Here is a 14248-nt window from a genome sequence, read left to right on the forward strand (position 1 = left end):
ATTGCCTGAGGAGACTCCGCTCCCAGAGGAAGATCACACCCTGTTCCTGAGCCTGCAATCTGTACTGAAGGTCACCAAAGCGTGTGGGCTCAGGGCTGATGGACACTGACTGGACTGCAAGGATTGTGAATTGTAAATTCTTACGAACAAAAAATTGAGATTAAATTTTCAACTCAATGTGCACGTGTTCACTCTTACAATACCTTGGTAAGATCAAAGCTATTTTCTTACAGGTGTGAGGGATGCCACACCTCAGAAGCTATTGGAGGTGGTTGTGATGGTGGCTCTATGGGTTGTCAGTCTGGTGAGGAGGGAACGATGTCACACATCTGGTCTGCGCATCTTGCTGAGGGGAGGCAACTTTGCAATCACCAAGATTAAGGAGGTGGTTGGGGACATCTCCTCGCGGTGGACCTGAAGTACTGCGAGACATGCTGTAATCGACATGTGTGCCTCTCCCGTGTGGAATGAGAGGCTGGCCCACTTCCAGCAGCTCCCACCGTTGCTGGTGCCGTGTAGGCCGGTCGTTCTGACATGTGACTCCAACTGCATCATAGAGGTGACTGAACGATCCAGCAGTGCTAACAGCAGACTCCTTTTTCTAGGAAAGTTATGTCTAAGGACAATGTATAGAAATTACAAGGTGCCACAGTAGTGGTAACAGTGTATTGAGAGAACAATGTAAAATGTACATGCGGTGAACTGCTGACCTGCTGTATTCCTGATTACCTGGCTCTGCCCTTTCCTGTGACTGTACCTGTGGCCCCTCACTCTTTTGACCTTGTATAAAGCCTCTAACACCTTGACCCTTCCCCAGAAAGCCCAGGTCACAGCACAGGACGAGATCCATGTCCATTGTCAATAAAAGCCTGTAAATCAATGCCTCAGTCACAGCCTCTCGAGTTATTTACTGCACATCAGGACATTGATGAGAATGAATCGATATGACAGACATTATGAATGTAAAAAAGTCTTGAACAGTTTTCTTGTTTTGTCAATAATTTATTGTGATTAAAGTACATTTTTGAAAAAAAAGCTACCAAAGCCTTGATGTCACCGTCCTGGTAGGTCATTTTCAGTGAAACTTTGCCCAGTAATGCTTCTGTGAAATGCTAAGGGATGCTTTATCATGTTAAAACTTAGGCTGTTGCTTTCATTACTTCTGTGGCTGGATGAGAGGTTGGATAGGTAAATCTTCAAGCTTTGTTTTCCTGGGCATACAGTACATTGGAAATTTGAGTAAACCCAACTCCAGATGGCTTGGATGGAGGGACCTATTGTATTCGAGCCAAATCTATTCACCATGCAATGGCTGGTGAGTCACAAAGAGCTTGTAAAGGGACACAGAAAGATTCAAGTGAGTGGGCAAGGATTGGGGAAATGTGGGGAAAATATCATGAACGAAAGAGCACATTACTATTGAAATTGAACAAGACCAAAAAGGGACAGGGAGTCCAAAAGCCTGTCGGGGCAGCACGTAGTGAGGAATGCTCAGGCCTCATTTGCCGAAGAGTATGAAAAAAGTGAGCGTTTTTCTGCATCCTACAAGGCACAGGGCACTCACAGATTCAGTCTTCAACATTTAAGGATGCATCTGCTTTGGAGGCAGTGCAGAGAAGGTCCATCAATTCCTGTAATGGGAGTAGATGTAAGAAGGTAGGTTGAGCATGTTGGGCTCCACACGGTATCAGCCCCTCTGGGGTGAGAAAATCTGAGTTAATGTGATAGATGAACAACTTTACATCAGAACTGTAAAGGTTGTTTATCTGAAATGATTGAATTCAAAATAGACACCTCTGTTCAGACACTGCTCTAGTCCTAACGAATGGTTGTTGACCTTAAATCATTTATATTTTTAACAAATAACTAATTTTTTTTTCTCCTGTTGGCAATTATCACACCTACCTTCCTGAGTGGCTGTTCACACTGGAACAATCAGAATGCCAAAAATTTGGAACTCACCACACCTTTACACTGAATACCTGAGGTGCGGTATTTTCAGTCAACGAGGGATGCCACTGTATCGACGCTGACCATGACGTATAACTTATGTGCGATGTACAGCATCATGCGTCATCACTAACATCCCAATCATTAGCCCCTGAATGCCTGCAGTTATGTTTAGACTGCAAGCATTCCGTGAAATTCTCTTGGGATCCGGAATGATATTTTACCTCCAAGAACTTTTACACAGATTGCGCTCCAGAATTTTGGGAACAATTTTCTGGAATGCAGCGGCTGTGCAAAAAACATAATTGACTCATTTTCTCCCACCACAGATGTTGCCTGGCCTTCTGACCATCTCCAGGAATATCTGTTTTTGGTTTGGATTTACAGCATCTCCCTTGTTTTGCTTTCCATCTAACATACCTTCTTACTAACTAAGTGCTCACATCCTCATCAAGGATACAAGTGTTGCTTAATCACTTCAGGTCAAGCTCCAGCAGGTCTGCACCTGAACTGAGAAGAACCCAATGGATGGAGCCCTTTAGAAACCAAAGATACTTTCTCTTCCCAAGCACACAGGTATATCTGATCTTGATCATGTAATTTGCTTAAGGACATCCATCTATTAGAATGTGAATTAATTAATTCTTGCCCCACTTCCTTGTGATCTGATCCAGATCACTTGTTCCCTCATTCCTTGGTTCTTGGGAGAACTTGCCCTGAACAAACCTAATTCATCCTTTATGAGCATTAAAAAAAAATCAAGTGTAGGTCCTGTGACAGAATATGTTGTGTTTTATATTGTATATAACTAACTACCATATAACTGTTTACGGCGTGGTAACAGGCCATGTCGGCCAGATGTGATTTTGAGACATAACATGTGGCAGTTTTTTTTGTGTAGGTCACATGCAAACACTTCAAAACAGATCTCATTTAAAATACTGGAGCCTGCTCAAACTAGACAGTTCAGCTCAGAATACCTTTGCAAAAGCTTTGGGGAGTGCCCAAGTGACTTCACTAATGGATTGTTGTTTTGAAAAGCAACAGATGAAAGAACTCGGAGGATTAGGTTTGGAGCTACAGGCTGTCTGAGTGGAGATTGCTGTTCTAGGAGGGTCATGTGGTTTTGCAAGCAGAGAGAAAAAAAATCAGGCTTTTCTCTGAGAGAGAGGAGAGAGAGGGGGAGAGAGAGAGAGAGAGAGAGAGAGAGAGAGAGAGAGAAAGGGGGCGAGAAAATTCAGTTCTGCAGTTTTACAGTTCAGCAGTAGCAGCTGGGACTGGAACATGACAAGCTGGCAAGCTTGTGGAAAACCCCATTTGGAAGTCGGGTTGTGAGTTCTTAGTTCAGCCTGGTAAACACCCTTGTGGTCCATACAAGAGGAGATGACTGGCTGCCTAATGTTTCACTTGAAATAAGGGAAACAAAAAAGAACTCTGTGGTGACCTGAAATAAAGAGTTTATCATCTGGAGAACCCTGATGGGGCAAGTTTCTTCGGCAAGACACTGAAGTGGCTGATTAAAAGGAATCAGTTGTGGGTGTCCAGCAACCAACAAATCTCTCTCTGAAAACCATTAAGACCCTTCCTGAGTGGTAACCATTTACCTTTCAAGCACCAAAAAGTGATGAACTTTATAAATGTTAAATTCTGTGCACAGTATAAGAATTGCCTGCACCAGTGAAGTTGGAGGAGTGAGAAATGAGATTGGACTGTGAATTAAAGAACTTTTCTAAACTTACACACACATTACATAGATATGCGCTTAGAATTAGGAGGGGGTTAAGTTAGGTTAGTTAAGTTAATAGTAATAAGTTAAAGTTTGATCCTGTTTTCATGTTTAAAGATAATTAAAAGCAACCTTTGTTTAAGTAACCATTTGTCTTGGTGAATTTCTGTTGCTGCTGGGTTTTGGGGTCCTCTGGGCTCGTAACAGTCCTCTCTTTTCCCTGAATAAACTTGCTTATTAAACATTCTCCAATTCTCCCATTTCCTTTATCTCTTCCAAATTAAAAGATTCTGCAAGTCTCTGAGAGGCATTGATAAGGTAGACAGCCAGCACTTTCTCTCCAGGGTGGGAATAGCAAACACCTATACAAAGTGAAGGGAGGAAAATGTCAGTCAAGTCAAATTTATTGTCATCTGATTGCACAAGTAGAACCTGACGAAACAGTGTTCTCTGTTCCTCCATGCAAAACACACTGACACCCAACCAGACATAACACACATACAGATCAACAATACATATGTAGGACAAGTATTCAAATGTACAAATGAGTGAATATGAGTGTTTCGGATGGTTAATGTGTGCACTTCCTTTCGTCGTACAGCACGCTCACCACTCGTGGGAAGAAGGGTTGACATTAGGGTGACTTGGAATGCCTTGCCAGGGTGGTAGTGGAGGCTGAAATATTAAGGGGATTTAAGAGACTCTTAGACAGGCAAGTGGGTGAAAGAAAAATAGAGGGTTACAGGGTAGGAAGGGTCTAATTTTTTTGTAGAAATATATAAGTCAGCACAACATTGAGGGCTGAAGACCCTGTACTGTACTGCCATGTGCTATGTTCTATTATTCTGCTTTGTCTATTTTTTTACTGTGCCAAAGACCAAAGATGTGTCATGGCAAGATTCCAATGTTTGCAGGAGATGAGGCGAGAATGGGACAATAGCTAGAACTACAAAATTGAAAAGTGAAAGAAAAAATACTAAAAATTGTTAATGGGATTACCCACTGAGATCATGAGTAGATAGAGGTTATGGATTAGGAAACCAATGCAGTAAAACCATGGCCTTGTTGCCTTTTCTCCAGATAACCTTGGATTATAAGGATTAGAAGGTTGGGGTATCAGGCCAGACAAATTTACTGCAGCTTGGGAAGTGGTGGAAGGGCATAAAATTTCAATGGCAACCAAGAGTATAATTTCTGGTATTCCTTACCTTGCACCTAATAGACACATTTAAAATCTTTACTCTTTAACCAACTATCTGGACGGCCCTTTAACAAGTCTTTTTCTGCAGCTTAATGTCACTTACATCATTACATTAAATGAAATCAAAAAAGTACAGGCAAAGCAGTGTGTTTGATTCCAGAGATATGGAATTGAGGAACAAAGGAAAGTATGTTGAATGTATCAGCGATGTACAGCAGAAAGCAGACGCTTCAACCCATCGACCCAGTTGGCATTCTGGGTTGGTCCAATTGGCCCACATTTGGTCCATATCCTTCTAAACCCATCCTATCTACATGAGCGAGCAAGTGTCTTTTGAACACCCTGAGGCTCTCTTCTTCATGAGAGAAAGTTGTGAACAGGCTTGAAAAGAGTGGGTAGAAAAGATAGTTGAATTTTCCAGTTAACTACTAGGCTAAACGTTACACTGTAATTATTATTTAGTGCCCAATTCATTCAGGAGACTTTTATTCAACCAGAGTTTAAAAATGGAAGTCATTATCAAATGGTGCAGTAGCAGACAGGAGAGGGGATCTCAATAGTTACATGGCAGAGAAAGGAAGAGGTGGTCATGATTATTTAGAAACACTGGCATGTGTCTAGTGGGCCAAATGGCCTTTTCCTGTGTTTTAAATTGCAGGTTAAAGTCGCCACATGAATTCAATTTGTTCGGCATAATGTCAAATAGGGTTCGGCTCCAAAGTGGAATCTTCCATGACTGAGTAGCTGAGAACACATGCTGACTAGTTATTGCTGAGAGCAGTTGAGCAATGGTGCAGTGATGGGAGGGAGGGGAAGCTGAGGCCCATGAAGGGAGCTCGTGTGAGACAGAGAAAGAGGGTATGTGAGAGAGAGAGAGAGAGAGAATGCGACAGACAGACAGGCAGAAGGAGGGAGAGAGGAGAGGCAGGGAGAGAGAGGGGGGAGGGGAAGAGATGGAAAAGGGAGAGAGGGGTAAGGGACAGGGAGGGGAAAGGGGGAGAGAGGGAAGGAGAGAGCATTGGAGAAACACAGATTGTCTCTGTGCGGTCACATGAGCGCATAAGATAAAAGAATGTAAAGAGGTGTAAAACAAAGTAAAGGCAAGGACAGAATAAAGAGGGGGGCATTGTAATCAGTCTCCAGCTTGGCAGTTTCCCTTTCTTGAAAATGGGCAGTAATCACTGGTGCTGCTTCTTAAGGGAGGCTTCATCTCCAGCACGAGTGAATTATTTGTCAGTGGCTAAGACCGATTACCCAGCGCGCGATTAATAACAGATTGATGTCGCGGGTCGACTGTGCACAGTATATCCCCAGCAGGACTCAAATAACACTGGCCCCATTGTGCAGCTGCCCTCTCTGTCAGCGAGGGGTCTATGCTGCAAAGGAACTGCTGACGCAGGTATCTGCTGTACTCAGCTTGTCCTGTTGCAAACTGGCAGTGATGCAAACCTCTTAAAGGGACCACGCCTCCCCACTGCCACTGTGTGTCATGCGACAATTCTCAGGGCTGGTATCAAGCTCCTGACACGACCAAGCCTCATTGCGAATTTTCCCCCTTGTCCTGTCGAGCCTCCGCTGCAAACTCTCTCTCTGGCCCCCTCTCCCCCTCCCCCCTCTGATTTATCCAACTCACCCCTCCCTCCCTTGGATCCTTCCTACCCTTCATGTCCTAATCCACCCCCTACTGTTCCTCCACTGACCCATTGATCCTCCTCTCGACCCATATCTGGTCTTCACCGTCCCCTCTGCCCCTCCCCTCTCGGAGATGGAAGCTCTGTTTTCAGAAGAGGCCTCACTTCCATCCCCCTTTGACCACACCTCAAAGAGTTCTGTACACCCAATGATGTCTTCTTCCGTCATATCCATCTCCGTGCCCACATCTACAACCACAATTCTCCACCCCCCCACTACAGATCCCTTTCTCCCACTTTAAACCTTCCTCCTCCACCTGGACACTTTGTTCTGGACCTTTATATTTCTAACTGCCGCCAAGACATCAACTGCCTCAAACTCACCTCTCCCCTTACTCATTCCAATCTCACCCGTTTGGAATGCCTGGCCCTCCACTCTCTCTTCTCTAATCCCAACCTCATCATCAAACCTACAGACAAGGGTGGTGCTGAGGTCTTACTGACCTCTATTTGGCCGAAGCCAGATGACAACTCTCAGACACCTCCTCTTACTTACCCCTCCAACAGGACCCCACCAAAACTCATCAAACCACTGTATCATGCACTATCTCTGAACTCAGTTCTGGTCACCTCCTTGACATGGCCTCCAACCTCATTGTTTCCCAACCTCTCACTGTCTGGTTCTCCTTCCTACCCATGATCCACAAACCCGATCGTCCTGGCAGACCCATCATTTCCGCATATTCCAGCCCCACCAAATCTATCCACTTTCCTCGACTCGCTTTCCCCTCCTTCCCCCCCCCTCCCTCGAGTCCAGTCCCTACCTACCCACATCTGGGATACTTCATATTCCCTTTATCACTTCAACAACTTCCATTTCCCTGAACCCAATCATCTCATCTTTACCATGGATATCGAATCACTATACACCTCCACCCCCACTCTGAAGGTCTCAAAACCCTTCGGTTCTTCCTCGACAACAGACTCAGCCAGTTCCCCTCCTCTGCCACCCTCCTCCGACCAGAAGAATTTGTCCTCACCCTCAATAATTTTTCCTTTGATTCATCCTACTTTCTCCAAGTCAAAGGGGTATCCATGGGTACCAGCAAGGGCCCCAGCTGTGCCTGCCTTTTTGTTGGTTACATGGAGCAATCCAAGCTACAAGCCTACACAGGCAAGGTCCCCCAACTCTTCCTCCACTACATCGATGACCACATTGGTGCTGTCTCATGTACCCATGATGAACTCATTGACGTTATTCACTTTGCTGCCATCTTCCACCTTAACCTCAGATTCACTTGGTCCATCTCTAGCAACACTCTCCCTTTTCTTGATCTCTCTGTCTCCATTCTCAGGAGATAAACTCTCGAAAGGAACCTTCTTCAAGCCCACCAACTCCCACTGCTACCTTGACTGCACCTCTTCACACTCTGTCCCCAGTAAGGATTCAATTCTTTTATCTCAATTCCTCTTCCTTTGTTGCATCTGCTCACAGGACTAATTATTCCATGCCAGATCATCAAAGATTTTATTTAGACATTCAGACATGCACTACGGTAACAGGCCCTTTCGGCCCATGAACCTTTGCCACCTAATTACATCTAATTGATCTACAACCCCCAGTATGTTTTGAAGAGTGGGAGGAAATCGGAGTCCAGATCCTGATCACTGGCGCCGTAAAGGCATTGTGCGAACTACTATGTTAACCATGCTGCCCTGATCCCAGACACATCTTCCCTGCCCCTCCCCTTTCTGCCTTCCACAGGAACTATTCTCTCTGTGACTTCCTCATCCACTCCTCCCTTCTTACCCACTGCTTCCTTGGCACCTGCACCTACGACTGCAGATGTTCCACTTGTGACCACACCACCATTTGAGGCCCCAAACAGACCTTCCAAGTGAAGCAACACTTCACTATGAATCTGCATACAGCACGGTAACAGGTCATTTTGTCCACGAGTCTGTGGCACCCAATTTACACCCCATTAACCTACACCCCCCCTACCCAAACCCCAGTCCAGTCCCGATCATTGTGCTAACCGCCACGCCAACCATGCTGCCCTGTGCGTCTACTGCATCCTGTGATCCCATTATGACCTCATGTACAACAGAGAGATTGGACTGAGACTGAGAGATCACTTCATTGAGCACATAGGCTCTGTCTACCACAATAGGGAATCTCTCTGTGGTCATGCATTTCAATACCCCTCCCCATTCCAATGCTCACAGGTATCATGCACTGCCAGACAGACCATCTGCAAATTGGAGGAATCGCACTTCATATTCTGTCCGGGTACCCTCTGACCAGATGGAATTAACATTGACTCCTCTGGTTCCTGTTAGGCCTCCTTTCCCCCCACACCACCCCCCCCCACCATGTCTTCTTTTCTGTAATTCTGTCCCTCTCTCTCCCCTTTTCCCTCAGTCACCTTTACCTCAGCTCTGCAACACAGAACCAAACCATCCCCATATCAATTCTCACCTTTCCTTTCTCCTGGTCTCTTCTGCACATCCAATTATCACCTTTTGCCTGTCGGTCTGTATTCCTTCCTCTACCATTTAATTTACGGCATTCAGACACTGCCTGCTGTTTCCGTACCTTGAAGATGGGCTCATGCCTGAAACATCGGTAATATCCCTTTATGGATGCTGGCGAGACCTGCTGAGTTCCTCCAGCATTTTTGAGCTTTTACTACAATGGCAGCATCTGCAGGCTTTCGTGTTTCCGTCCAAAAACAATTCACTTGGCTCTTCAAGGGTGGGAGGAGGGGCACAAATTTAGATGGGAAAAATTGCATAAGGGGTTGTGAGGGGTAAAATGATGGGGAAATAGGACAGGGCAGTAGGTACAACAGAAAAGAAATAAGAGGAAAGGAAGCAGAGGTAGAATAAGGAGTCCTTTTTCATCCCCAGGGCATCAATGGCCAATACTAGAGGAGACCAGTTTAGGGGAAATGTCAGAGGATTTTTTTTTACATATGAGGAGTGGGAGTCTGGAAAGCATTGCTAGGTGTGGTGGTGGAAGCTGGTACAATAGGAACGTTTAAAAGACTTAGAAAGGCACATGGATATAAGAAGAATAGAGGGTTGTGAGGTTAGAAATGGTGAGATTGATGCTAGGATATGTTTATATAGGTCAGCACAACATCGTAGGCCCAAGGGCCTGTATTGTGTTGTACAAGGTACAAAGATATAGATGTGGGGGATGTAGCCCTATCAATTAGACCTGACAGGCCAGAAGTCGAGATTACTAGGCTTTAATCGCTATAAACCTAGAGTCATATCTTACATGCTGATTCCAAGGCAGTACTGAAGGGCGACAGCACCTTTATTAGGGATCCTGGAGGGGGAGGAGTTACGGGGTCGGGGACGGCTCAACCTGTACAATGACTGCAATACAGTGTTCCTCTGCAGGGACATCAAGAAATTAGAAAAGTGAAATGAAAGTTGGAGAGAGGGAGTAAATAAAAGAAGAAATGAGGTGAAAATAGAAAGAATTGGAGTAGGAGAATGGAATTGGTGGAGTAAGGGAAAGAGAGAATGTCGGCCAGCAGAATTAGATAACACATCGGGAGAGGGGAGTGTGGGGAGAAATAAAGAGTGAATGGAAAGATGAGAAAGAAAAGGTAAGAATAGATAAAGGGTATGAATGGAGATAGAGATACTGACTGAATATAAAAGAGGAGAGTGAAGGAACAGGCCCTAGAGCCCATGATGTCTGTGTCAAATTAAACTAAACCTCTTCTGCCTGCAAGGTGATGAAGGAAGAAATAAATGGTGAACGTGGAGGCAAAGTAGAGAGGGGAAGTAAAAATACAAGGTGAAAAGTGGGTGGAAAGAGGGGATGAGGAACAGGGGAGCAGAGAGCTTGATACAGGGGAAATGGAGAGGAGCAAAAGGTGAAGTGAAGAGGAGGGAAATTTAATGTGGGGATGAAAGAGAGACAATATGGAGAGGCAAAGTAGAGAAAGCAGCGAATATGAAGAAAAGGAATACAGAGGACAGAAAGAGAAAGGACAACAGAGTGAATACAGAGGAATATATACAGTTAAAGATAAGTTTATTAATGATATTGATGTGCAGAGGGATCTGGAGGTCCAGGTCCCTACCTGATTAAAAGTAGCCATGCAAGTAGATAGGGTAGTAAAAAAGATGCATGGTGTGTTTGGCTTCATAGAGCAGAGCACTCAATGATGGAAGGATTGCACTCAATGATGGAAGGAGTGCACTCAATGATGGAAGGATTGCACTCAGTTGTGGAAGGAGTGCACTCAATGATGGAAGGAGTGCACTCAATGATGGAAGGATTGCACTCAGTTGTGGAAGGAGTGCACTCAAGGACAGAAGGAGTGCACTCAAGATGGAAGGAGTGCACTCAAGATGGAAGGAGTGCACTCAGTGATGGAAGGAGTGCACTCAATGATGGAGGAGTGATCTCAACCCCAGCATCTGCAGACTTTCCTTTTTAAGAGCAATGGAGGTACATGGAATGGGATGATATAATGAGCAGGGAAATTATAAAAAAAGGGGGAATTAGTGTGAAAAACTAGAGGAGGGTATCTGGAGTAAAGAAGGGAGTGGGAGAAAAGGAGAGGGATAGATAGAAGAACAAATAATGTATAAATATAGAGGGGGAAGCATTGTTCTGAAATGTGCTAATACAGGCACAAAAATTAATTCCTTTGCAATGCAATGACAGATATTGGTAAGGAAAGCAGTCAATTAGCATACAGCAAGATCCCACATTTATTTTAGGTATGGGAACTATATCACAAATGACAGAAGGGGCATGAGTTAAGTTTTCTCTCAGAGCTTTCTTCCCTGGAGAACAAGCAGTTTCCTGTGAAATTTGACTTGGCTGATGCTCCAACTTCCATTAATCGGAACAAACCAGAGGCCATTCATCCCATCCTTCTTACGTCTGTGTCTAGAGCTTCAGTGGTGGTGGATGAGGGATACATTTTTTTCACCACAGCAGCTGAGGGTAAACCATGGTTTTTTTAAAATCCATGGTTGCAGTTTACTCATGTCTGAGAGGGCCGCGAGGGCTTTGGTTTCTACCTCAATTGTAGCACTTCTGATAGTGTAGCTTTCCTTTTGTACAACAGTTGGTAATAAACACAATGCTCTGCAGTGAGACTTGAACCAGAAGTGACTGACTCTGTGATTAAAGTCCTACTATTGAACAAACATTACAGGCTACTGCAACCTATAATGTACTGCAACAGGGTACAGGCTGTTTGGCCCACAGTACTGTGCAAATCTATTAACCTACTCTAACAACTGCCTAGATTTTCCAAACTGCATAACCCTACATTTTTCTCACTTCCATGAACCTATCTAATAGTCTCTTAAAACATCCTATTGTGCCTGCCTCCAACACTGTTGCCAGCAGCACATTCCATGCACCCACTACTCTTGTGTGTGAAAAACATACCTCTTACATCCCCCTGTACTTACTCCCGAGCACTGTAAAACAAAGCTGCCTTGTGTTGGTCACTTCAGGCTTGGGGAAAACCCCTCTGACCATCCACACCATCATTGAACATTGTAATGTAGTGTTTTGCAACCTTTTTTTTCATCCATAAACCACCTTAAGTATTCCTTGGACCATCTCTTACAAACCCAAAGTCCACCAATGGAGGGGTAAAACACCTGTTACCTGGAACTTAAGCAACCGATAGCCTCAAACAACTGGCAAAAAATTTTGAGGAAAATAAACAGGTAAAAAAATGGAAGTTTAAAATTGGCGCCCTTGCTGTTAGTTTGCCAATCATGCAACGTGCACTCATCCGGCATCTACTATTCCCCTTAGGTGCCAGATACTCGGGGTTTATTTTACTTGGAAAATGCTTGGGTTGTCTTGAAGTTATGAAATATAAACTATCTCTTTCTTAAATTGTTGATCCATTGCCTGTGGTTCCCATGGCCCTGTCTGGTTGGTTAAGATGTAGACGGAGCCCTTGCAAGTTCTTGAGAAACAATTGTGTGAAAATCTCCAAACAATAACCACAAGACTAAAAGATGTGATTAAAGGTGTGACAAACCACAGTTGTGATTGACAAATACGACAAGAATAAAGTCAAAGCAGATGTGTTTGATCAATTCAATTAAAGAACTGAGAAAATATGCAGAGATTCAGACAATGTGCCAGCATGGAAAACGGAACACCTACATCTAAACTTGTGCTTCCTGAAGTCAAACATTTTAACTCCCCAAACCATTCCTACAGCAACACATCTGTCCTTGGCCTCATCCATTGTCAGGGTGAGGATCAATATAAACTTGAGGAGTAATACCTCATATTCTTCTTTGACAGCTTTAAACCTAAAGGCATAAAGAGCAGAGAAGCGTCATCAATGTTCTGGACTTGTCCTCATCTAGAAAAATACTGGAAAGAGGTTTTCCGTATTCTATGAAAAGTTTTCAATATAGATTTAACACTGAACCTTTTGGTGGCTCTCATCGGTACAACAGGAGGGAATGGTTCTTCTTTATCTGTGGTTCAGAGACACGCTATCTCTTTTGATTCCCTTTTGGCGAGGTGAGCGATTTTACTTCCATGATGGATGCTGCCCCATCTACACAGTGGTTGCAGGACATCAGGTCATGTTTGGACATGGAAAAGATTCGTTATTCAATCAATAATTCAGATAAAAGATTCCAGAAGTTTTGGGAGTCACTTACGACTCACTATCTTACTTTATAATTTTATTCCAATTGTTTTTCTTTTAATACCAGTCATGTATAGCATCTGGCAACATGGTTAGGGAAGGGGTTTGAGTTTTTCTCCTCTGCTATTTTCTTCTCTCCTTCCTTTTTGTTTGCATTTTAGATTTTTTTTCTAAAAATGTATATGCTATTTACAGTGGTTCTCAACCTTTTTCTTTCCACTCACATACCACCTTAAGCAATCCCTCTGCCACATGCTCTGTGATTAATAAGGGTTGCTTAAGGTGGTATGTGGGTGGAAAGAAAAAATTTGAAAGCCACTCTTTTAATTGTACCTAATTGACTTGTTATGTGTACGGCTTCATAACTCCAAAGGAAATGGGCCAATGACAATTTTTCTCAAGCCAAATATTTCAGTAACAATTGGGTCTAGAGCGGTGGTTCTCAACCTTCCCTTCCCACTCGCATTCCACCTTAAGCAATCCCTTACTAATCACAGAGCACTGATGGCATAGGGAATACTTAAAGTGGGATGTGTGTGGAAAGAAAAAGGTTGAGAACCACTGGTGTAGAATATGAATTGTGGATATGATTTACAATTTATGCATGTTAAACAGAATATTTAGTTTATGTAGCCATCCATAGTATCTTACTGAATTGTACCTTTTTTTTGTTTGTATAAGTTTTTTAAATTAAAATCAATAAAATATTTTAAAAAGAAAAAATCTAAAGGCATGAACCTTGACTTCTCTAATTTTAGGTAACCCTACCCCCATCTGATTCCAATGTTCCAAGTACTCCTGTACTTATTTTTCTCTCTCTTAACTTTTCTTTCCCTACCACCCTCTCAATGGTTTCTCCTTCTACTTGTCTCTCCATCTCTCACACCTTTTGTCTGACAATCTATCACCTCTGGACCTCCCCCCAGCTTTGTTGTCCCTTTATATATGTAATTTCATCTGCTCTATCTTAGATTTGATAAGCAGGTTGGACCAGAAACATTGACTGGCCTATGGATATTGTTGGATCCTTCAACAATTTTCTGTTTGCTCATTAATTCTTTAACTC

General features: G+C 43.6%; 1 protein-coding gene across 5 annotated transcripts in view; it reads right to left on the reverse strand.

The window, feature by feature from the left end:
- LOC138753754 (bcl-2-modifying factor-like) overlaps window positions 1–14248 on the reverse strand; it is a 149640-nt gene that overhangs the window by 14031 nt on the left and 121361 nt on the right. For 4 of the 5 annotated variants that reach the window (XM_069917120.1, XM_069917119.1, XM_069917118.1 and 1 more), the window contains one exon: window positions 1003–4038. The exons of the other annotated variant lie outside the window; for it this stretch is intronic. In XM_069917120.1, coding sequence (XP_069773221.1) covers window positions 3957–4038 — 82 coding nt within the window. In that variant the 3' untranslated portion in view covers window positions 1003–3956. Of the gene's footprint in view, window positions 1–1002; window positions 4039–14248 lie in introns of those variants that run through there. 5 annotated transcript variants of the gene reach the window in all.

The sequence above is a fragment of the Narcine bancroftii genome, chromosome 2, assembly GCF_036971445.1.
Source record: "Narcine bancroftii isolate sNarBan1 chromosome 2, sNarBan1.hap1, whole genome shotgun sequence".
Taxonomy (NCBI): domain Eukaryota; kingdom Metazoa; phylum Chordata; class Chondrichthyes; order Torpediniformes; family Narcinidae; genus Narcine; species Narcine bancroftii.